The following is a 25,023-nucleotide window of genomic DNA, read 5'->3' as shown; positions in this document are numbered from 1 at the left end:
TGTAGTGCATAACTGTGAGGGTGTTTCCTAACATGTCATTTCCTCTAACCTTAGCTTTACGCACATGTGATGTATGTGCATGCATGTGTGCGTATATGAGCATGCAAATAGCTAGAGATAGAGGAAAACACAGAATTATTTATTCTCAACAGAATGAATGATTGAATGTAATGCAAAGTGTTTTGGGGTCCTCTTAACTTGAAAAAATATTATAAAAGTACAGGTCAATTACCAACATTTATGTATTGAATGAATTGTAATTGGCTTTTTTGAGTCTTGAATGTGAAGCATAGCGTGACTCATTTGCTCAAGTTGAAACGGAACAACCTAACAATTACTGAGCCAGTTGACATTAAGACGTTACTTGGGCATCTGACTATCCATCACAATAACTATGCAAGGCCAGTCTATTCTTTTTTCTTTTTTTTTTGTGCATGTGTTTTAGAAGTGGAGAGAAACTATACAGTCAATAGATATTAGAAACTACATTCCCTGCCTTTGTTTTAGTTAGCAGAAATGCAATGGAGGGCCCAGAAATACCATTTGTGTGGTAAGCAGGCAAAAGAGGAAGAAAACATAAGAGTAAAGACTAGAAAGAGATTAATATACAGGCTTCTCTCCTTCTAACCACAGAGTGGGCATAAAGAGCCCAGCATCTCATTGATGTCAGCTGTAGTTGTGCCTATCCTTTATTTTTCAGTTTGGTTTGGACAGAGCAGGCGGCCTGGTCTGCAGGAGTTGGGAGGACATGGCCCAGGCTTTCCCACATCACTCACAGGCCCCTGATAGGCGGTCACACAGGCCGATAATGACAGGGTGAGAGATTTAGTATTAAAGTCGCCTCTGCTGCCTCCTCTGCTCCTGTCTGACGTCAGAATGTTAAATACGGGGATGAGAGCATGGCATGGCCTACGGGATAGGGAGTTAGACCTGTCTTAAGTATAGAGTTTTGTGTAAGAGAAGCCTTGGCTTGGGTCCACAGAGCTGTTTCCATGGACTCACACTATACACAACAATGGGGCATTTGGGATTGCAGTTATAGATTGGAAGAATTGTAATTTGTGACAAACATAAATTCGGTGATTGTAAACTGCAATGGAAGTGGGGCAGGAAAATGACAATAATTCAGTCATAGAGCTCAACCTACTGGGTGGACTCCAAATTAGACAATAAACTATTTCTCTCTAGTTTTAGCTTGTTCAGACAATGTGGCTTGCCTTTAGTATTAAAATAATAAGATAATAAGTATTGCATGTAAAATGAAGGTGCTTTCTGGTTTTTTGAAAAGTTAGAATTTTGCAGTCCATGACTAATCAATGTAGATAGACAGGGACAGAAAAAAACTGGTTTGCTGGAGACGAGTTTTCATAAATGTCATATAATAACTGGTAAAAGACCTTATTGTCTGCACCATTTTGCAGCTCAACCGTACAAGCAATACCCAAAGTAGATTAGCAACATAAAAGCAGCCGAAAGCTGCACCTGCATCGACAGATCATCGCACCATTGTGGCATTTAAAGAAAAGGCCTGAGTCAAACACGCCCCCTGACCTTCACTAGCTAACATAAACTAATTAGGGTCGCTCTGAAAGGAATGGTCTGCCATTGGACTAATCAGTTTCCACTGATCTTGACCATGCAATTCTGCTCCAGCTTGTTCTCCCCTCTAGAACCTCATTATCACACGTTTTCAAAGGAGTGCTATGGCAAACGGAAGGGGGTTGAAAAGATGAAGAAATTTAGGAGGTGGTTGTCCAGGAAGGGGGCTTCTCCAGTTCCTCTCTCCTCACATTGGACTCAGAAGGGAAATGTCAAGCGTGAAGCTCGGAGAGTGGTCAGAACTGCTCAGTCCAGTAGGCAGCACAGAGGGGGCCTTTGTCCACCATCACTTAGCACCAATTACAGCCCGTCAAAATAGTTCTTCTGCTGCGGGGCGACGTGTTAATGGGCCCGGTTGGGTGTGAGGAGCGACCTTGTCCACACACACCAACCATAGGTCAGGGGTTAATAGGGCCCTTTTGATGTGGCGGATGAGATTTTGGCAACCTTTAGCTGCCCAGGGAATGCTAGCACAAAGACGCAGAATGTGATACAATTAGGCAGACAACTAGCTGCAATGAATGGAGTTTCTCCAAAGATGTGGGATGGCTACCTCAGTCAGGACAGATTGGCAGCCCTATTCTGGCCAAACAGTGCTTTGGAAGGTCAATGCCCTTCCCAAATGCAAAAGAGGAGCCAGGTGAGGGCACAGACACCAGCCAAAGAACTTTTGCTTGAAGTGAGCAGTAATTAAAATCCTGTTGAACAAATGACTGCCCTTCTGGACACAGAGAAGGTCCTTTTGTACTTGTGAAAAGGTCAGAGACCATTGAGTCTTCCGCTGCATTTCCCATCTCAGTCCTGAGTTGGAGCTGGACTCAAACAAGTGAATGGGCCAGCACGCCTGTAGGTCGCCCTCAGCCAAACTTGGAAATAATTTGTCGTACAATATGTGAAAACTGACTTGGCACCACTGATGTCTGACCTATACTGTGTTTCCTGAGTTTAAGTAATCAGTGATTATCTGATTTTAGATGAAAAATGGTTCATAACACAGAGCTGCATTACGTGTGTTTAGTCTTGGCATGTGAGCATAAACTGAGACCTATACCTCAAGTGTGGGAATTGTACTAAAATTCTGTATGTTCCTTTAGTTTCTTCACAGTTCTTTGTCAGTGAGGGATCAGAACTTTTGTAAAAATGTATGAAAAAGAAATAATCTTAACTACACTGAGTAAATTCAACCACATGCAAGCTTGTGGGAACCCATGGATGACATCCATCTGCCTTCTCCAAAATACTTTCTGAACTTACTGATGTACAGTTCATTACCCTTTCCCAATCCTCCTGGAAATGGATGTGGTGATCTGGCTCCCAGCTTCGTCTACTTAATGTTGAAATAAAGGAGGTGATTGAACTCGGCCTCCAAATTGGATTTGTGTAATCTGCATCGAGTTTGAACATCCTGTGTAAACACAAGCGTGTGCAGATGCCGGAAATGCCACGGCTGGAAATGAAAATGCCCATAGTTGACTTTGGCAGAAAATCAGGGCAGCAGAAACGGGGATGAAGCAAAAACACAAGCAGGAGTATGTCCATTGTTTGTCAGAAGGTCAAAGGCTACTCCGAATGACTGCAATGAAATTTTATAGATTGATTTAGAGTGATGTGGTGGGAAGATTATAATCGAGGATTAATAATTTTAGCATTAGTGTTGTAATTTGTCCTGTAGCAATGCCTCATGAAGTGCATAGCCTCTTTGTTGTTTTTTATTAAAGTACTTTGAAAATTTGAAAATTTTTAAATCACATGTTCTTGCATTTACTGGGAACAGAGTCTGCAACATCCGCTCATAACCTTTACACCAAATTCAACTTGGCACAATGATGTGGAAGCAAAATTGAAGAAACACAAACATCATTAAGAGTTCATGTGTTTCTGTTAAACAACCCTTTAGTTATACTCTCATTTCCTTAATGGCTTTGCAGCTGGATTTCACCCCTGAGCTTAGTCACACAGTGTTGGCCCCAAACATGGTTTATTTTGCTGCTTTTCTCTCAGCGATAAGTAAGAATATGACATAGGCTCGATAGGAGTTATTTGCCTTAAAATGCTGCACCCTTTAGAATCTGACTCATTAAAGCGTGTGTTTTAGGGAAGGGAGGGGACCGAAGGTCTCTAAAGGTTAATTCCAGATGCACAGCCTCCTTGAAGCGGCATGACAACATTTCTCTTCCACTAATATTGGATGCGTTTTTGTCCATCAAGCTGACGTGATGACAAGAGGCTCATTACTGGGATGATTGCCTTTCTGTTTCTTTATCTCTCACAAACACATACACGTTTCTCTCCTCCTGCACTGCATGTGCACATTTGTCAGTTGCATAAGCAAAATTAATTCCTGATGGAAATGGTGTTTGCGCAAGTAGTTTTGTTTTTGAAAAGTAAAGCTGACTTCTTTCTACTACATTCAAAAACTAATTTAGATATTGACACTTTTATATTTTATTGCAGCAGATGTCTCAGATTTGTGGAGATGTTATTGAGCTGCCTTTGTTTATCATGTTCTGTTGCTTTATCGCAACAAGCTATACATCTTTATGACTTATTCAAAGTGTTCCGCTTGATCTTCAAGACAGCAAATACAGCAAAGGAGAACAATAAAATGAAAGATGAAGGAGACAAAAAAGAAACCACAAAGTGGTGAAGAGAAAACAGCTGAGGAAGACAGAAAACGAAAAAAAAAGAAAAAGAACATGAGACGTGCAGAAAAATAAGAATGCAAGGAGGAAAAAGAAAACAAAGACAAGCGAGAAAGAGTGAGATGTGGGCCATTCATAAGCAGACTTCTCCAAGGGATCTTAGGCCAGCACACCTGCTACTATTCACTTCAGAGGAAATAGACACTCTGTGGAAGAGAGGCTCTTGGCCTCGGGACAAAACCGCTGCAGCGCCAAATTAGAAACAGGAAGGACTGTGGGTAAAGCTCAGATTAAAAACGTACTCCCCACATGGACTCAATATACTGCAGCCCTGATCCGCTCTGGAAACCTAAAACCCAACAGCACTATTTTATACCCCAGTCAACAGAACGCCCGGTGTTTGCTCAGTGACACGATGAAGACGAAGTCCAAAGTCAACCCCCGAATGTTGGTAAACTGTGGTATTCTAAATACTGCCCATTCTAATAAAGGAAGGAAGTTTCTAAGTATACATGCAGTATGTTTACTGTAGAAGTAAAGAATCATGTCTTGTTGCTGAACTAAATAATTGAATTGTTCCGTCAAAAAGTATAATATACACAAAGAGTGTTTTTCTTTGTGCAGGTGATGAGGAATGTTTTAGGTAACGAGAATCCTAGGGCAAAAATAATAACACATTGGTCTAACTTTTCCCTTACTTTACACTCAACTCTTTCTACTCTATCATTTATCAAACTGACAGCCAGATGACTTGTTGTGTAAGAATACACTAACAGGGAGGACAGAGTGCAGTGTCCCATAGATAGCCGTTAGGATAGCTTATAATGTCAGCTGACAGCAATCAAATCGAAATAGTACAGAAAAGATAGCGATAACAGTCAACACGATGTATAACTATTTAAAAGTAGGTGGAAAAGAGCAGAAGAGGAAACTATAACATCCATCCATCCATCCATCCATTTTCTTACACCCTTGTCCCTAGCGGGGTCAGGAGGTGCTGGTGCTTCTCTCCAGCTAACGTTGGAGGGGAAACACAGACAGACAGTACAGACAACCATGCACTCACACCTAGGGAGAATTTAGAGAGACCAATTAACCTGACAGTCATGTTATTGGATTGTGGAGGAAGCCGGAGTACCTGGAGAGAAACCACGCATGCACAGGGAGAACATGCAAACTCCGTGCAGAAAGACTTCCAACCGAGAATCAAACCCAGGACCTGAAACTATAACGCTTCCTTATAAAATTATTTCCTGGAACTTTTTACATTTGTCACATTAAAACCACAATTTGTGTGTATTTTATTGCACTGTCATTATGCTTTTAGACACAGTGGCACATAGTTGTGGCACGGAGTTGTTTTTAGACTTTTCATGAATGAAAATTTGAAGAAGATTGTGGAGTGCATGTTCATAAACTGCTTCCTCAACCCGCTTTCCCCTCTAATTAAGACCGACGTCACACTCTTCAGACTTTTATATGCACCAAAAATTAAGAAGGGTTTTGTTTTTTTGCTTTCACTTTAGAATTAACTTATCATGTTGGGTCTGTCGCATAAATCCCAAGAAATGCATTGAAGTTATTGTATGTTATGTGATAGAATGTGAAAAGTTCAGGACATTTGCAAAGCATTGCACTATTATAAGTCTTTCTCTGTCTTGGCAAACAACTTCTGTTTGAGGGTAAAAAAAAAAAAAAACTTCCAAGGCACAGGTTGGGACTACAACAGTTTTCTCCAATTCCCCAAAACAGTATTTTTATTAAATCATAAAAACGTTACCTTAAATTAATTAAATTCATTATTATAGAAATGGAAGAAGTATCTACCTTTTTTTTTAATTCAAATTGATACAAACATTTGCACATTGAGTGAAAAATAGTTTTAAAAAAAATTATTTAAAGTGTTTTTTTTTTGTTTTTTTTTACAGAGATGAAGGCTTTTATGTAACACATTGACATATGGGAGTACAAAGAATGGAAGGGAGAATGTAATGACAATTAAATGACTTTAGGCTGTTCTTTTCCCTAAATGTCTGTTTGATTTGTGTTTGTCACCAACGTCTTGGCCGAAAAGTATAGGTCATCACCCAAGTCATGAAGGCCCACGCACGCTAAACGTTTTCTGAAAGATGTCTGCACCAGGCATGCTGATTTACAAGCATAAACACATTCATGTATACGTGCTTATGGCACATTTTGCCAGAGGGGGAGGGTGCTCAGTGTAAGACTCTAATAGGAAAACCTGCCATGACATCACCCAGGGGAGTGCAGGTGCAGGGCCGGGACAGGAAGTGAGTCACAGGAAGCTTGGTGAGGCAGACTTTGCCATGCCAATGACAGGCTGTGGGAGTGCAATGTGAAGAGCTGTGAGTTATACTTGGTGGCTTAATTGGCTGAGTCCCCTAGGTTTTGGAACTGCTTTATAGGCATCTGTCGTCTCGGTCCTTCCAGAATAACAGACATGTTTTTCAACAAGGGTGCGTGTGGTGTGCAAAAACAAATACTATTTACTTTTCAGACATCTGATGTCTCTCCGCATTTTAACTATTATATTAGTTTGGACGTCTAGCATTTGTTTACCATCTGTGATTTTCATTCAGAGAGTGTTTACTTTAAAAGGTGTTTAGCCTCATAAGTATATGTTGTCAGTTCATCATTTAAGTTTTTACTAACCTTCAAATCCCCAGCATGGAGATTTGTAACAAATTGACAGATGGATGGATGAACGAAGGAGATGTGCATGTGTCCTTGACAATGGCAGTCCAGTAGTTTATACAAAGCTTATTACTCTAATGAGAAAAGTGTGGGGAATTGGCTGGTTCCATACCACCCAGGGAAGTGGAGTCTGTTTACCCTGGTGTACTGCATCTGGAAGTGGCCTCCTGGTAATCTGCTCTAAGAACAAAAGGTTCAGCACCAGCTTGTTCTCATAGACCACCAAGTGAGGTTTGAACTTCATAACAGGTCTCAGACTTTCCTAGCTAGGATCAACTTTTGCTTTGGGAACTGAGATTTGTTGACAACTCAAGGTGCTTGTCAAAACTTCTAAATATATAAGGCCTCTTATTTTCTCTAATTTAGGAGACTCTTCAGATTTGTTTTTTTTTTTTATCTAAAAGTTAGTTGTGGCCAAAGTAGCATTGATATATTCAACTTTACAATTCCACCTTGGAAACATTTATAGGATTTAATGAAGACCTACAGTGTCCCAATTCGTTTCTAGGCAAACAAGCATGTGCAACCTCTTTGCACATGCCGGGATTAGTTGGACAGCCTGGAGATTTAGTTAAACATCGGAGATTGGAAAACTGTCTTTTCCACTATATATCAAAATATTTTGTATTTTAATCAGCTGCTGTCCAATTATGCCATTGTTCTGCAATTGTGGTACTTTGGATCTTCCAAAAGAGCTCTTAAAAGGCTCACCTAAAATGATAAAGAACCATCTACTGCTTTTAAATATAGACAAATGCATATTTTAGCATTTTTTTCCATGGAATTATTACACCGAACTTCCAAATTATTATACTAAAATCTATTTTTCTTGTCATTAGGTTGGAAAAGACTTTGTTTTACATAATTTCCCAAAAATATCAACATCCTGTTGAAGCAAATGTATTCATATTTTTCCATAATGTTATAGAAACCATAATTACTTTTTAGCACAAAGGGGGAAAGCTTACATACATGAGAGCACCAATCCATTTCTAAAGTATAGAGGCCGCATAGCATTATGTTTTGTTGCAGGAGAGATGGGTACACTTCTCAGAATCAATGGCATTATGGGAGAAAGAACATTTTGAGAAAATATTAAAGCAGGATGTAAACACATCAGCCAGAAAGTCAAAGTTGGTCTTTCAAATGAGTAATGATAATAGTCTCCCTGTCAAATTAGTCGGAGATTATTTTCAAAGAGACTTAAAGGCCTAAAAAAAACAGAACTTAATTGACTGAACATGTCCAGATGTGACAAAAATCAGGATTATCCCTCAAGTCCTTCTGTCAAGGGTACAAGCGAAAAGACAGTTGGTTATCCAAGCTGTTTCAAGTGTTGATGAAGTCTTCAACTTCACCTGTTCAGATTTTTCTTTTGGCCGTCTCCATATACCTTCGAAGCAGGTACATTTGTGCAAACCTTCAAAACTTTTAAAACAAGCAGGTTTTTCCCAGCCAAAACCAAAACAAACAGAGACTGATTGCAAAAGTGTTCAGGGAGGACAACTAGACATAAAGGCACAAACAACCTGGAGAACTTTCTTTTTCATAAGCCATGTTCTGTCTGAGGCCTTTTTACACATTGGTTATGCCTTAAAAAATATGTTTTCACTAAGCCTGCACTGTTTCTCTTTGGTTATACAAACACAGCACAAACTGGGTCAGCGCTGTGCCAGTGTGTGCCTGAACACAACAAGATGGCAGTGGGGAATCAGTGGCGTGACAACAGCATCATTGGGTGTAATGGTGTACTGCACTCGTTGAAAGAGACTTAATGTTCTATAGCCATGAAAAGTCGAGACCTTTGAAATGAAACACCAATCCTTTACTGATGAGTAGTGAAATAAATCTTCCCCATTTTCTATTGGATTATGTTTTGACTGTAAGAATGACAAAAGAATTGAATTAAATCTGCGAAATTATGCAAATTTCATCCAACCAACTTTCACATGAATTTCACAAATGGGTTTAGATTATAGCCAACACTGTTGGAGCTCAAGACTTTATATCGTCTTGGGTATATGACAACTCTCATTATTTAATTGAGTTGCACTGAAGCTCCCATAAAATTCCACAAGACAGATATTGTAGAGGGTTATTAGGGAGGGAAGCTTTGCTGCATCTTGTGAAAGGTACAGAGTAATTGTGTTCGTACTTGTTTCTTCCCCTGTGCCAACACAGCTGTCTCAAATGGTGGAGTTACTTCCCAAGTATGTTATACCATTCATTATGCTGTTCTGCAAAGGCCTGGTAATGAACAATCATTTGTTTCACGTGTGGACCACCTGACCCAGAAAAAGATCTAAAGCATAGAGAGTACTTACCTCTGGGGTCTGTTCTTCTATCTTGTGGTTGAACCATGTTTGTGTTATTTCTACATTTAGCTTGTCTCCCGTGTCTTTCAGTTGCACATTACCTTACTTTGCTTAAAACTGCAGGAAGTAACTTCTGTTAAACAAATGTTTTCCATGTATTTGTTAAAATTGTGACTACATCATGATAGTATGGTATGAGAGAGATAATCTGCTAAAGGATTGAGCTCCTCAACCTCCTTCTGTTGCCATTTGAAGAAATGCACTGCTCCCAGTCAATAAACAACCAATCAGAGCCAGAAGTATTAATTATTTATTTTGTACCATTATATCCAAGGAGTTTCCTAGCCAGTGAACTGGGGATGGTAATAAAATTTGATTCTGATATTGGCATTCATAAAAATCTTGAAAATCACAGGATTGTACAGTGTCTCACATTTGTGATGAAAATAAAAACAGTTAGCATGTAATGTATTGTGCTGATGTCACATGTCTGACAGCTTTGTGGCCAAAGTCTGCAGTGGTTGCAGAGAGTTAAAGGGACAAATAGAATCTGAATCATTTAGGATTAAAAAGCTGTTTTCATGGTAACAGCTTTCCTTAGCAGATCTTTGCATTTCTATCAGCAACATGACTTCAAATCAAGGCACATTTTGCACTACATCCAAGCTGAGCTATATTGTAGCACAGGAATGGGAGCAAAGCGGAACCAGTCACTGCTGCTGCATACATAGTAAAATACAAGTGAACCTATTTCAGAGCTCTGCTCAACTGGTTCTGGTGCCTTTTCGATGAAACTCAAACCAGTCCTGATCGTATTAACACACTCGATGTTCTGCACACCGTGGTGATCTGCAGAATACCAGGTTCATGGACTTTAGCTGTGGAGAGATTGTTCAGTGGCTGAGCAAACCGAGAGAATAAGAGAGAAACAGAAACTCTTTTGCGAGTTTGATTTAAGTATATTTATTTATGTGGAACAGACCAGCTGTTTTTAACCCTTGAGTGAGTGTCTAATTTAGTTATCAATGCTTTAATACTAATATTTACATGAAATGCTTTCATGTAAATATAATATAATATAATAATAAGAAGTACTAACATATAAACTCACACATAGAACGGCAATCATTGACATAAATAAGAATATATAAAACAAAAATAATTCTATTTGAAGATGTTTATACTCTTAAACTGAAAATATTATCCATGTAAAACTTTTTTTCCTACCAAATATCATAGTAGAAAATGTTTTACATTAAAAATAAATCCCATTTCTTTTTACATTTTTATTATTTCAACAAAAATAATAGTAGCAACACTTTTCAGGCATGTCACCACGCTCTTCATTAGTTGTAGCTATAACACCATCAGCTGTAATTTAGAAAATGTTTATCTTCCATGTACAATGTAAAATATGACAATGTTTGAGTTCAATATCCTCAGTTGAATAGATACAAATCTGAGGCAAGTGAGTAAATGCATGTTTCAAAAACATCTTCCACATCTCCCAGTTTGGTAGCATAGCTCAAAGTTTTCTTGAACACTGAAAAATAAATCAACAAAATGATGTCTTAAAAACAAAAGTGAGTTAACAAAAAGGAGCCTATCTCAAGTAACACACAGACTGTGTGTGGACCAGAGTTTATGTTTCACAAAATGAAATTCATTGCTTCATGTTGAGACTCTAGTAAAACAGATATGATAACACATAAGGCAAGATAAGAAAATGTGTGACACAAGTTTACTGTTTTTGACACTAAAGTCATGAACCTCTTTAGGACATGCTTTCATGCTGACGAGGTAATTCGGTCACCGAATTCATGTTCGGTGAATTTGGTGACCCATATGCAACTTTTAGATGTATATGGGCATCTAAAAGTTGCATCAGAATTGTTCTCTGAGACTGCAGCTAAAAACCCCGGCAGTACAGCATGTCGATTAGTTATGTTTTTGTTGACTAGGGCTTTATGTATCAAGTTTTTAAGATAAGTCTTGGTGTATTGTCTTTATATGTTGCACTTATTTGATATAGTGTGCATTTTCAATCTTTTGCTACTGTTCTTCTATCTAACAAGACAGCTATGTTTGTAGCTCTCTTTTCATTGCCAACTTTAAATGCAAACACTATTTTGATGTTGTAAATGTGGTGACGCATGAGATTTACAGTGTCTGAGATTGACATTTATTTAACAGGCATGCCGGGGGATGTCACGCTGCTCTCTTTGATTGATCTATTCACTTCCTCTTATAAAGATGGAGGCTGCTCATGTAACCGCAATAACTCTTTCAAGCTTGGTGTGTAGGAGACGCCCTACGGCAAGGTTCCAGGATCTGTCGGGTTTACCCTTTACTCCAAACCTAACTGTAACCACGAGAGGCAAAAACGCGACACTGATCTAAGGTCAGTGTCTAGAGGCAAATCCAACCTCAAGCTTGTTTGTCCACATGTGGGCCATATGGAAGTCTTTCTATGTCATCTGTGGAAAAGTGTGAGTCCTCAAAGTCTAAAGCACACATCTTGAACTGTTTGATTATACAGTTAAAGTAATTAAATAAATTGCAGTTATTTTTTTAGATGAATCACTATTAACTTTTATTCCAATAAACCTATATTACTGAGTACAGAATACTAAAAACCATGTCAAGAAGATAGGGTATGCTTGGCTAAGAGCACAATGAGAGAAGATAGTATTCTGATTCTCTTGATCATTGACAGATACAAAAGGGATCTGGAATAAGAACTGCTAGTATAATAAATTATTTGCTAATTTACTTACTTCTGACAAATTATTATATAAATTTGAAGAAGCCAAGAGAATAATTACTATGTTGCCCTTAAATAAGAGTACCAGAGCATAGTTTGCACCCAGGTTTATTTCCAACAGCCATATAGTGGTAATGTATTTATAATAGGAAGTTGCTTAAATGTATTAAACACAAATTCTTAATTTTTTGCAAAGATCTTATAGATACGTTTTTGTTCTCACATTCTTGTAGAAACATAGATTTAGAGAAAAAAATGAAGGACAACAATTGTATAAACGCAAAGGTACTATCAACCATACAGTTATTCTGGAAAAGTAATTTCCATCTTTGCTCTGCTCCAGAAACTGTGGACGCCTGCTTGTTTGATGTGTTCAGAGCTGCTACACAGATGCCACAGCCTTAGCTATGCCGGACGTCATCTCACTGGCTGTTCTCAGAATACAGAAACGCCATGTACACCACCTCTAAAATTAGTGTTCTGCACATAAAGAAGAAAAGATCCCAAGTTGGAAAAAGGTCTCTAAAGTGGCAGCTTTCTCTTTATATTTCTCCTAATTTTCATCTTCCACTTTGGCACAGAGCCCATTGAAATCTCAGGAGCTCTCTGTTTCATCAAAGATGCACAGCACAGCCACATATTTTCCAATTCTGCTCCAGCCAGAAATCTGGAAATCTGATTTTATAACCCTTAAGATTCAGGTTGTTTGTAAGACAGTTTTAGTGAGGTTTGCTGCGCAACAAACAAAATGAATGAGTCTTGCCATGCTAGTGGGCCCCAGCTCCTAGTGTTATGTACATCAGTTGTGTGGTTACTCTGTTGTGTGTAAACAAAGACAGTGAAGGACACCTTTAACTGATTTGCCAGATGTTCGCGGAGAGGGAAAGAAAATAAAAAAATCTGTTTTCTGAAAGTGCCTTTGTCCACGTCTGTGCAGCAGGTGAAAAGAAACTTGCTAAATACACAGACTAACAGCTGTGTTTTTTAGCTCAATCTTGAATCATCATCTCTGGTGAAATGGTGCTAAAATAAAGATTGTTTCTAAGTAGGATAAAACGAATGGATTGTAAAAAACAAACACATTCTCAGTTCCATCCAGTGGCTGACCACACTCGAAGCCACTAGACCATGATGACGTGATGAGCCTGGAAGTCAGTCAGAATGGGCGGAGATAATTGGTCCTTATTACTTTGACCCCTGATCCCTTCTCCTTAGTGAAAAGTTTAGAAGTGGTCCCCAAGGAGCTTTCTGATACTAACAGGGCTCCAAAACGAGAAACCCCAGTAGGTGGTGAAACAGTGGTCGAGTTTTAGTACAACTGAAACTCAGTTCAGCTGGGATGGGGTGCCGAAGTAGGGTTTTGGGAGTGCTGCCCATGTGTCGCCCACTCTGGGAGCAGTATTTCCACCCAACCCAATGAAAGCTTTATGGACTTGAACTATAAAGCCACTAAATCTAACACTTTTTTTAACTCCAAAAAATCCCCACATCCCACTCTTGCCATTACTGCTGGAATTTGTGGCAGGAACTGTTGTGGAGTTTAGATTTTCTGTGTTGATTTTTTGCTAAATGTGCCAACAGAGTGACTTCCTCCTAAAGTCTATTAAAATAGGCAGCTACTGGGGGATGTATGTGTAGCTCATGTGTAGTGTTGTGGTATGGAGGGATCTACAAAGAAAAAATTGACACCAGATGGGACCAAGAGGGGGTGGAGAAGGAGAACAGAACAAAAACAAGTGCAAAAAATTGACGTTGAAAAGAGTTTGAGTTTGAATGTTAAGATAATAAATTAAACAGTTACAGGCTTTGATTAAGTGCCTTAGGAAATTATTCACATCTATTGAACTGTTTCACATTTTGTCCCACTGCAACCAAAAATAATAATGGATTTTAGAAGGACCACATGGAGTAAATAACAAGGAAACTCATAACTGGAATGTGGAATGAGTGAAGTCAGTATCATGAAGCTCATGAACGTTTACAGGAGGGTTGGGTTTTCAAACAGTATTCTAAAGCTTTAAACATATCTGGAAGCAACGATCAGTGCATCATGCAAAAAATTTAGAGAATTGTACATCAACAAACCTAACAACACTTTTTGGGGGGGGATATTTACCTAAAATGATGAGCTATTTAAGGAAAGGATTAATCAGGGAAGCATTCTACATACCCATGTTTACTGTGGATGAGATAGTGAGATTCACATCCCTGTGATAATCTGCTGATTAACTAATGTTTGCCCTCGTAGCTAATGGATGATAGCAGAAGTATGCAAAGAAGAAATATGTAGATGCTCCACCAAATGTAGATGATTCAACATATATACTTAAGAAGGATCTTTAGATCAAAATCTAAAGATTTTTTGCATCAGAAAATCGACACTGTACATAACCCTGAATACAAAATCCCCACAGTAAAATATAGTGGTAGCATCCTGCTATTAGCATGCTTTTCTTTAGCTGGGACAGGGAAACTGCTGATAACTGATGGGTCATTAGAAACTCTTCTAATGACCCTAAACATTCAGTCAGATGCAGTGGAAATGTTTTGACGAGAGCATATTCGTGTGTTAGAATGGTCCACTCAAAGTTTACAGGCTCGCTCCATCAAATCTGACTGAACTTGAGGTACTTAGTACTGAAGTTTGGCTAAGTACTACAGTCTATACATATTTCATATTTGTTGGGCCATAACCCCCAAAGGTTTGCAGCTTTAATTGCCGTAACTGTGGTTCTACAAAGTAATGGCTCAAAGTTTTTAAATATAAACACACGTCACACTTTTCAGATCTTTATTTGTAAAACATTTGAAAGCCGTCTATCATTTTTTCTTCTACTTCACAGTAATGCACTACTTTGAGTTAGTCTGTCACACCAAATAAATTACATTAAGGCTTGTGATTTTTAAGTGACAGGAGCAGTTCAGTCGGCATGATTACTCAGAGGGAACTTGAACTCGTATAGACTGCAGCTTTTTTTTTGTTTGAGTTTATGCATCTTTTTATATGAAGCACGAGGGCTTCTTAATGTTTTCATGTATGTTTCCCACATAAGTAACAAGCATATCTTTGTTTAATGCACATTTGTTTTCAAAGAGAAAAAGCCCACCAGGAAATCCTTGAATAGATGATTGAAAAAACAACCACGTTGGTTTTCCATGCAAGCATATGCATGTGTCTGAGATTGAAAACCAACATTCCATGGTCCCAACGTGCACTCACATTAAAACATTCTATTTAAAGTATTTTGAGCTGCACTGTGATCCCTCAAAACCCTTTCTAATGCAAACACAGCAGCCAGCGCACTCATTCTTACTCCGCAAAACTCTTTTGGGTTTCTCTTTTGTCTCTTATTATCTGATGTGATGTTATGGCAGCACAAGATATCTCCTCTATGTTATTTGGAGCAGCTCTGAGCCGTTCTCTTTCATTCAGATTGTATATCTGTTCTTTCATGTAGCTCAAATGCCCATTATAAGTTTTCAGGATTTATATTGTGAGATACTCCATATAAAACATGAGTCTCTTGCCATTGCTGTGCCTTATGCGCTTCAGTTGTGTCGTTTTGGAAGCAACATATTTCCTTGAAAGCTTAAACTAATTAAAACCTCCTGATTTAAACATGTCAAAGGGAGACAGACATCGTGGTGGATATTTGTCTGAGCGTGCGTGTGCCGCACATAGACAGGTGCAGGTATATGTTTATCCAATTGAATTAAAATGCTGGTGAAATTTGTTCTTGTTGCTGTCCCTGTCTCAACACAGTGTGCAGTCTTTCGATGTCAAATAGTACTGTAAATAAACCCTGTCAGAGCTTCCACATAAGCACTGCAGTTACACTTTTTTCCCTCTGATAATATTGGTTTGGAGAAGAATAAACACGAGAGCTAGCTCTTGGAAGATTGTTCCCAGGAATCTTTGCAGTGACATGTAATGTATAAAAACACACTTGGCTGTTTTTATAATCCTCCCATGGGAGTCTATTACATTTGTGGGCATGTAAATTGTCGTGCGATCCTGCACTATACTGCAGCTGGTTATGCTGGTGATCTTTGCTTTCAGTTTCTAATTACATTTACCTAAATATTTCCTTGCTTTTGTTGCGATTAGTGTAGTGTTAGGATTTAAAACCCATCTTTACGTCTTCACCTTATAGTCCACTGCTCAGACCCAGCTGGTGCTGATCTTACAAAACTGGACTAATTGCATGTTTTTTTTATGATAAATACACATTATTTATTTACAAATAAAGTGGTTATAATAGAAATAAATACAAAATAAACATCTGAGCATTATACTTCATGTGGTATTGCACCCATTTCAAAATGTACAACAGAAATGCTTTTTCAGAACCAGTAAAGGAATATTCCTTTGATTAAAACATTTATTTTTCCCAACTTTATGTAGACATAAATATATTCATATATACTTTCACTTCTTCCTCAATATCTCTATTATTTTGTTTCTTTCATATAAATAAATGTCTTCATTGGGAAACTGGGTGTCCATAGTAGAGCTTAAACACTTAGTCTCTCTCTCTTGCTCACTCACGCTTTGTGTCCACACAACCTGTTTCTCATCTGCAGCCACAACCCTCCACCACCATATCCTGGTAGTTTTTCAGAATCACCTTCTCGTATTCGTCCAAGTAGAGCAACGAAATGGGGCTGAGTTCGGTGGGCACACAACAGGCTCTGGGGATGTTTGAGTTTACTGAGTTGACAAGTGTCTGTACAATGGCATGATTAGTTGCATTAAGGTGGTCTGGTAATGGAAAGGGGCATTCCCCATGGCAGTAGTAGGCGTGGTAGCCTGGGGGTGCCACTATCCACTCGTTCCATTGCACGTCGCTGAAGTCTACGTACAAGGGATGCCTTTTGCAGCTTGCCTTTTGCTGATGCTTCCTACGTTGTTTCCGGACTGCTGCCTGCCTTTTCCCCCGTGTATGGAGTACTGAGTCCCCACGGCCGTCGTGACCATATGTTACCAGCAGGGGCCGAGCCTGAGGCCATGAGTCCTGGTCCTGGTGCAGGGACCGGCTCACCCTGACATGCCTGTTTCTTCTCTGGGAATGCTCTGCCTCTTTCTCCGTCTGCTCTGGATGAAGCACCTCCACCATGAAGCCATGATTCGGGCCATTCCCTGAAGTCCATTCAGATACAGCAGGACTCACGTCAAAACTCTCCCAGCGGCTCAAAGAGTCCTGAACCAGCCTGGTGTCTAGCAGACGGACCAGAGGCTCTGTGTTGTTGGAGCCTACTGGTACTCTGAAGATCTCATAGATGTTGATACGATGGAGGCCTCCAGCAAGAGCACCATCAGTAGAGCTGCTATTCTTAGGAGGTGCAGCTCCAATGACCTGATCCCTGTAAATGCGGAGCTCTGCAGATGTTATGAGCTCCTCTTTAGGGATAGATGTGAGGTTGAAGTAGAATTGCTGGGTTGTTTTGCTTTTCAGGCTGGCCAGTGCCTCCATTGATTCTACAGGAAACAACATAGACAGCCATAGTGTAAGATTGTGCAAACAAAAGTTTAATTAACAAGTAAATACTTATTATTAAAGAAGCATTGACATGAAAATAATTATTTTCCTCACATTCCAGATATACCCTGATGAAGATCTCATTGTTAGTAGATTCAAGCTATGCCGAGCGATTAAACAGTGTGGGTGTTAAGCCACTGTTAAGCAATTAGAATCAGTCTATCAGGTGTGAGTCAAACAAACGACAATTAGGATGTAAAACAATCGTTTAAAGTCAAGCTAAATGTCAAAGGATGAAAGCAGTGTGCAAACATTTTCTGATAAGATCAGACAGATCAGTTAGTCATTCGGCTCATTTGCATGGACAATTGGTCACTGTAGAAAACTTCCTTTTGCCTAAGCAGTGAACTATGATCAAAGATGATTACTGACAGTCAGTAATTGGTCTATGTAAAAATGATCCTTAAAAATGCAAAAGAAGCTGAAGCTGAAGCTGCCAGTATCCTTATGACTTTTTTTTTTACATGATTGTTGTCCATAAACTTGCAAATTCTTTGTTCTATCGTTTATATATCTACTCTTAACAGTCCTGAGGCATATGAAAGTAACACTTATACTTAAGTTAACTGGCATTCCCCTCAATTGGATACGGTAAATGACAGAAGTGTTAGTAAAAGCTGCAATTTTCTTTCAGGCAGCCCTGCTTTGAACTCTTACTTTATAAAGATCATAGAAAATGTATAGGCCATCATTTTAATCTGTTTGGTGTGGCAAAGTAAACACAAACCTTAAAACTATTAGCTTTTCAAAGGAGGCATTTAGGAAATTCCACCATCTCATCCTAAACCTCCCTCCAAAGGCACAAAGAGCTCAATTAGACTCATCACTTCTCATTTGATGTGGGAAAACCCCCTGTGTCTCGTTCCCTCTCTTTGGGTTTTCGATCCGGCTCTTCCTTTCCTTCATCAGCACCCAAATCCCATTTTCTCTCTGTTCTCTTAGCCCCCAAATCCTCTTTTCTTGCCGTCTATTCCTTTGTCACTGTTTTCTCTGTTTGGTTCTGCTACAGTATTTTCAATCTCTCTGAGACTGCTTTGTGAACATGCTTAGGCTTGTCAAAAGCGTATGAACCGCAGATATGAGTGAGTCGACATTCCTAATTTCTTTTTGTGCTGTGTGCCAAAATAGGAGATGAAAGCTAATGTCAGGTCATTCATTTAAGATCTGTTGCTGGCAATCGCTTCCCTTGTAACAGTGAAATTGTTCTGTTTGGCATGGAAATCGGTTACTTTTGAAAACTGATAGCAGCGAGTCTCCTTATCCAAGAGAAATGAATATCAAATGGCAGATGAGATGAATGGCTCGTGTTTGCTTTTATGTGCTGCACTGACATTTGTACATGCATGCTTATTACATGGCGCAGCAAACACGACAGCGTCATTGACGCGACACGAGAAGAGTAGGAACCATGTAGCCCTGAAAGTGAAGGCAAAAAAAATAAATAAAAATCTAGGGGCAGCATGTCTAAATGCAGTCTAAACTCATTTGTAATGGCCAGTGGTGTCAAGGTGTGTTGGCTGAGAGCAGATGTTTCCAGAAGTCGGCTGGGAGCAGTCACTCAGCCCTGCAGCGCAAGCCAGGATTGTTTGTAGTGTGTCAGTTTAGCCACTTGGTGTCATTGCACTAGGGCTTTGGAGAGCACCCAAGCAACCACTCAACCACCCTTCTGACTCACCCTGATGGAAACTTCTCCAGTCAAACACAGGACTCTGTATGAGGACTCTGTGTAGGGCCCCAATGGACTTGGTTATGTGTATGCTGCACAAAGAACTACTTGGATCATAGGAAGTCGAATAGTCCCTACAAAGCGACTCCAGGCTTTAGTTGACATCAAGTCTGAACACAAAGCTATGTAATAATATCTTAAAAATATATATATTTTGTTTTCATTTCATCAAGAGATAGATCAATTAAAAACTACTTTAACAGTGCTTTTAGAATGTAATAAAAGTATTGCTTTATCCCACTTTTTTTCCATCTTAGCAGCTCTTTTATTATGGAGTTAAACTGAAAAATTCACTCCAGAAATCACCACGTGTCCCCTAGACTGAGAGGGCAGTTATGGTGATACAGGAAGGTGCGTAATTGCGCACATCACGGAGAGAGAGGGAGACGGAGAGAGCCGATTTGGAAAGAAAAAGGAGGGCAACCCCACCACCACACCCCGCCCCTCCTTTCCACCGTTACAAACAAATAATTTCAGTCTTGTTTAAAATGACTCAGTCTGACACGACGACTTTGTCCCGGTGCGTGCTGCTTTAATGCGGGGTGTTTTTGAAGCTACAGGGTGATGTCTATCACCTGCGCAAAAAAAGCACACCGCCCTTTATCCCGTGCCTGTGGTGCGTGTCTGGAAAAACTGTTTTCACAGCCCACGCAAACACCATCAATTATTAAGAAACAAATTACCCCAGGGATACCGCTGCCCCTTGATGTTTGTGAAGCCCGTGACAGCTGCTGGAGGCGTGTTTGGCTTCGTCGTTGCGTCACCGCGGAGCTGGTGAAATTGTGCGTGAGGCGCTTGTTTATCAGTCGAGTCACTTTTAACAGTTTTTCTTCTCCTTCTTCTAATTCTTAAGAGTCGCAAATAACTTGAATGCATGTCGTGCGTAAATGACTCAACCTTCATAAAACAGCGAAGACTCTGAAGCTCAGCTTGACGCACTGAGTCATGTTTAAATACGGGTTTGGGTTGTCTGAGAGGGCTGACAGGTGAAGGTATGTCAGTAATACGCACCTTCATGGTGAAAGCTTCTAATCGTGTTGGCCTTGCTGGCGGCCCTCTCTGCGTGCTTCCCCATGCTCTTGGGTCGTTTCGTGCTGTGGTCTCCGTTCGCAGAGTGCATGTGGTAAAGGTCCACCATGTATTGCGGCACCACGGCGTGCTTGCCGGGGGTGGGTCTGCGCCCCAAGCCGAACATGCTGAGAAGCCGAAGCTCGAACTCGTTGAGGAAACTCTCCGACCGCTCCGGGCTCTGCTTCCCAGACTCACTGTACTTCCTCCGGCCGACCTCGGGGATGAGTCCCGCAGCACCTTCCAGCAACACCTGAGCGAGCAGCAGTACCATGAAAGAGCGGACCACGGCGACCATGATCAGTCAGTCCCTGTGGAAAGAGTTGGTTCCTGTCAGCACACTGGCACAGACGCACTGACATGCTGGGGCTTCCCAAAAACACTTTGTGATCTCCGCGCAGTTTGAATAGGAGACACCTCTTTCCACTTTGATGTAGAACAGAGGCGAACCCCACCGGCTGCGCTGCGCCCCGGGGAGTTTTGGGCTTAACACGAACTCATTCATAAAATTATCAAGGCGAAAAATTGATGACAGACGTGGACAAACCAAATTCAAAGCAGTTTTAGATCGGGGGGGCCGAGGAGGCTGCAGACATACGGTCTCCAGATAGGAGAGATAAGAAACCATGTTCGATGATGTGATTTGAATAAACAAGAAAAAATAAAAACAACCGTGCAGAGCGAAAGATCACAAGAAGTATTAGGGGAAAGAGATTACAATATCCACAGCAACAGCAGCATTACAGTCAGACGGCATTGTTTGCAGAGGCTTTGACGGTCATGTAATCATAATGGATAGAGTTACTTCAAGAGGCTTGCAGGTGTTGGATCTGACGTGCGTACCAAAGCCAGATGTACCCTGGTAAAGCTCGTGAAAAACTTCAAAAACTAAATCCAAATTTTTTACATTAACTTTTTTTTTTTTTTTTTTTTTTTCATCTGCTCCTTTACTGTTTATTGTTCAATAATAAAAAAAAAACGCCCTCTCAACTTTTCTAGGAAAAAGGTGGGAAGCAAAGCAAAGCACAAATTGTAAAGAGAGCGCGTTTCTCTGAGGGATTATTTTTTCAAAACGATTATTTTTAGTAGTTTGACAAATTCACCGGTTGCTCCTTACCTGACGAGAAAGCGCTGTGTCCGGTCGTCGTTCCACCTTTGAGCTCCGATAAATTCCACATTAATTCGTGTTTAATCCACGTTGTTTGTCCTTGGGGGACCAAAGACAGCCCATGCCGCTCACAGATTGCCACATATTCTCACCAGCTGTGAGTTGCGTTAAGTCTCGTTCAGTTAGATGGGAGGGGAGAGGAGGAGGGTAGGGAGTGGGGGGGAGACAGTCTATGTTAAGTCTATGTGGAAACTCGTTGGCATAATCGATGGAAGTCTAAGGAATCTCGTCTGCGCATCTTCGAGAGACGAAGAGCTCGCTGAAGTCAGAGTGGAGCGGCGCTGAAAGTTGGAGAGAGAAGCGCACTGGAGCGTCAGCTGCGAGTGGGAGAGTGCCGCACCGCAGTGCTGCTATTGATTGGTGCCTTCTGTTCCTCCTGCGACTCTTTTTGTCCTGTAATGATGTCACGCATCAAGCACCCACCTACTTTTCTGAGACCCCCGCTGAGCATCTGCGTTAGAGTCATTTTCGTGACTGAAACGTCATTGTTGGGGGGAGAAAAAAGAAAAGAAAAAACAGTAAACTGTTCTTGAAAGCAAAGATTGCCCTTTAAATTTGAAATAGCCTATTCAGTTTTGCCCTCTAACATCTGTAACTTTTTTTTTTCCTTCCTTAAAAGCCATCTGCAACGTTAATCTTAAATCTGTATAGTTTTCTAGTTTAATCACTTATGAATAAAACAAATTGTCTAAAAGTACATTTTTGTGATTTGTAGGACTTTGGTGAAAAAGCACAATGAGGAGTTGCCAGGGCTAGTATCTCCAAAGATTTCCGTAAATCTCGGGCCAAATTGGGGCCACTAATAACCCTGAGGCGGCACAGCAAAACCAAAAAACTCCACAACAATTTTATAGAACTATGTTGGTACGCCAGAATTCAAAACTGTGCCACAAAAAAAAAAAAAAAAAAAAAAAAAAAAAGTAGAAAACAACAAACAAACAAACAAAAAACCTCAATCTACTTTAGGAATTTTATTTGAATAACCTAATAATCAACAAGGTCGTGTGAGTTTATGTCTGGCACCAATTTACCAAAAAGCAGAACTTTTGACATATTGCCGTCTTTTCTGCCCCCACAAGGAGTATTCATAATTTTAAAATAGTTTCACTTTCACTCTTTTTTTTTACCCAAATGTGTTTATTATTTTAGGTCAGTGAAGGAAAAGCTTTTTTTAAAAAAAATATGGGGATTTTACAGGGAAAATTACAGCATATAAACATAACGAATGCACTCATCAAAGCTTTTCTTTTGCTCTTATAAATTAACATGTTAATCAATGCCAGTAGTATGTGTGATTTTAGATACAGCAGGTGACATCTTTTTCTCTTGACTGCACTCCATTTGCATGTGCAACATAGTGCTGATATTTACATGCTGGCTCCTGGTTTAATCATTTCATTCATATTTCTGTAGCTGACAGCGGACATATGTCCAAACCTGAATTGCCTAATTTTATACCTAACTTAACCAGATAGAAAGGGTAATAAAGCAAATTTTCCTAATTGTGCTACTCGTATGAATAATCATTTTAGTTCAAAAAGCCAGTAAAACAAGCTAAGGAAAGTGTGTCAACTGCAACCAATTAATATTGGTTAGAGACGCACAGAAAAGACTTTAATCATCCTTATTTACACTTGACCTAATTACTAATGATAGTTAGGCTAATTGCAAAAAAACAGCAACAAAAATTACATGCTGAATGTGAACAAAAATTGCAAAAGATAGCCCAGCACATCATATCCATTTTGTTTTTGAATATTTATTCAATTCTGTTTAATAGCTGAGCCGTGTTTCACTGACTGTTCTCGCTCCCACACACAGTGTGACGTCTCCTTTGGTAATATTTAACAGTCATTCATGATCAAATAGCTGCTGAAATCTCCTTTACAGTTACAATGAATGAACCAATGTTTCAACAGTGTTCCCACAACAGTAAATTGTTGTGTTTTTCCATCCATCCATCCATTTTCTAGCACCCTTCTCCCTAGTGGGGTCGGGAGGTGCTGGTGCCTATTTCCAGCTGCGTTCCAGGCGAGAGGCGGGGTTCACCCTGGACAGGTTGCCAGTCTGTCGCAGGGCAACACAGAGAGACAAACAGGACAAACAACCATGCACACACACACTCACACCTAAGGAGAATTTGGAAAGACCAATTAACCTGACAGTCATGTTTTTGGACTGTGGGAGGAAGACAGAGAACCCAGAGAGAACCAACGCACGCACAGGGAGAACATGCAAACTCCGTGCAGAAAGACCCCGGGCCGGGAATTGAACCCAGGACCTTCTTGCTGCAAGGCAACAGCGCTACCCACTGCGCCACTGTGCAGCCTTATTGTGTTTTTCCCCCCCTAAAAAATCAAAGTAGACACTGCTGCTATTTATTTTGAATAGATCTTGTATAATAACTCTATCTTGTGACATGGTAGAGGTTAGAAGTGATCAGTTCTTTATGTAAGTCAATGAGCTGTCAAGGTTTTTTTTTGTTTAGATACCTTTCTTCCATTAGCTATATAATTTTACCATATATATAGATTTTTAGTGATTCAGAGAGAGGATCACATCTTCATGCTGTTTTTGAAGCTGCTGTATTTCACATCCTATTGTTAGCACAATTGATTTTGAATTTATTGAGAAAGTATAGAAAGTTACTATTTATAGTTCCGAAAGAGAAATCAGCAGATTTGTTTTTTGAGGAAGCCTCACTCATAGCAAATAATAGAAAATATTTTTGTCAAATATTTTAAGCACAAGGCCTTGGATTACACAATATTTATTGCTTATGGTGATTCTGGTCAAGATGAATCACTAGGTGTTGCAGTACATGCTATTAAAGCTCTTCCTATGTTATTTAAAGTAAGCAGCATTACTGTTTACCTCCATAAGAAAAGGCTTCATTGATTTCCTCTTGTGATGATGGCGGGACAGGTGGCTATGTTTTCTTCAAAAGATAGCCACATATTTAATCCCACATAAATCACAAGATATCATTGTCTTGTGTCAGTATAATATGATTATATGAGGGATAATCCCAGATTATCCACTTGGCAATTAAAATGCAGAGAGGCTCTTGGGTTCGTGCCATTACAAGCATCACAGAGTTCATTGTGCTTTTTTTCCTCAGTACTATTATAGGATGATTCAACATGTTTCTCTCTTTCTATTTTGTCTTCTTTTTATCAGAGTAAAAACAATTTTATTTAGAATAAAATGTACAAAACTACCTTTTCTATTCAACTTAATTCAACCACAGCTAATTCATCCATAAAGCTCCACCTCATTGTCTTGTTAATCCGTTGGCAGTGATAGCTGGGTCTGTGCTGTTGCCAAAACACCACTTGGTGAACCTAGTGCTCTAAACCCAAGCCCAGGTAAAAGCTGCACGGCATTTAGATACTTTAGATTGAAAAATAAGCCTTCACATAGCAAGCTGTGAGCATCTTTAATTACAGAAGTGAGAGGATTAGAAAGGGAGGGATTTATCTGATG

The 25,023-nt window shown here is 39.8% G+C and overlaps 1 protein-coding gene across 2 annotated transcripts; it reads right to left on the bottom strand.

Annotated features, from left to right (window-relative positions):
* Window positions 1–14,811: 14,811 nt before the first annotated feature.
* On the bottom strand, window positions 14,812–21,883 carry bmp2b (bone morphogenetic protein 2b). 2 transcript variants are annotated; one of them, XM_055044279.1, is made up of 3 exons: window positions 21,487–21,883; window positions 20,313–20,680; window positions 14,812–17,514 (listed from the first exon to the last, which is right to left on the bottom strand). In XM_055044279.1, exons 2-3 carry the CDS (start codon window positions 20,665–20,667, stop codon window positions 16,610–16,612), a joined length of 1,260 nt encoding a protein of 419 aa, XP_054900254.1. In that variant the 5' UTR covers window positions 20,668–20,680; window positions 21,487–21,883; the 3' UTR covers window positions 14,812–16,609. The 2 variants fall into 2 exon arrangements, with proteins under 2 accessions (XP_054900254.1, XP_054900255.1); XM_055044280.1 differs by having other exon boundaries at window positions 20,313–20,622; window positions 21,487–21,544.
* Window positions 21,884–25,023: the final 3,140 nt, after the last annotated feature.

The sequence above is a fragment of the Poeciliopsis prolifica genome, unplaced genomic scaffold (genome assembly GCF_027474105.1).
Source record: "Poeciliopsis prolifica strain line A6 unplaced genomic scaffold, Auburn_PproV2 SCAFFOLD020, whole genome shotgun sequence".
NCBI lineage: Eukaryota > Metazoa > Chordata > Actinopteri > Cyprinodontiformes > Poeciliidae > Poeciliopsis > Poeciliopsis prolifica.
This window is presented reverse-complemented; position numbering and strand designations above follow the sequence as displayed.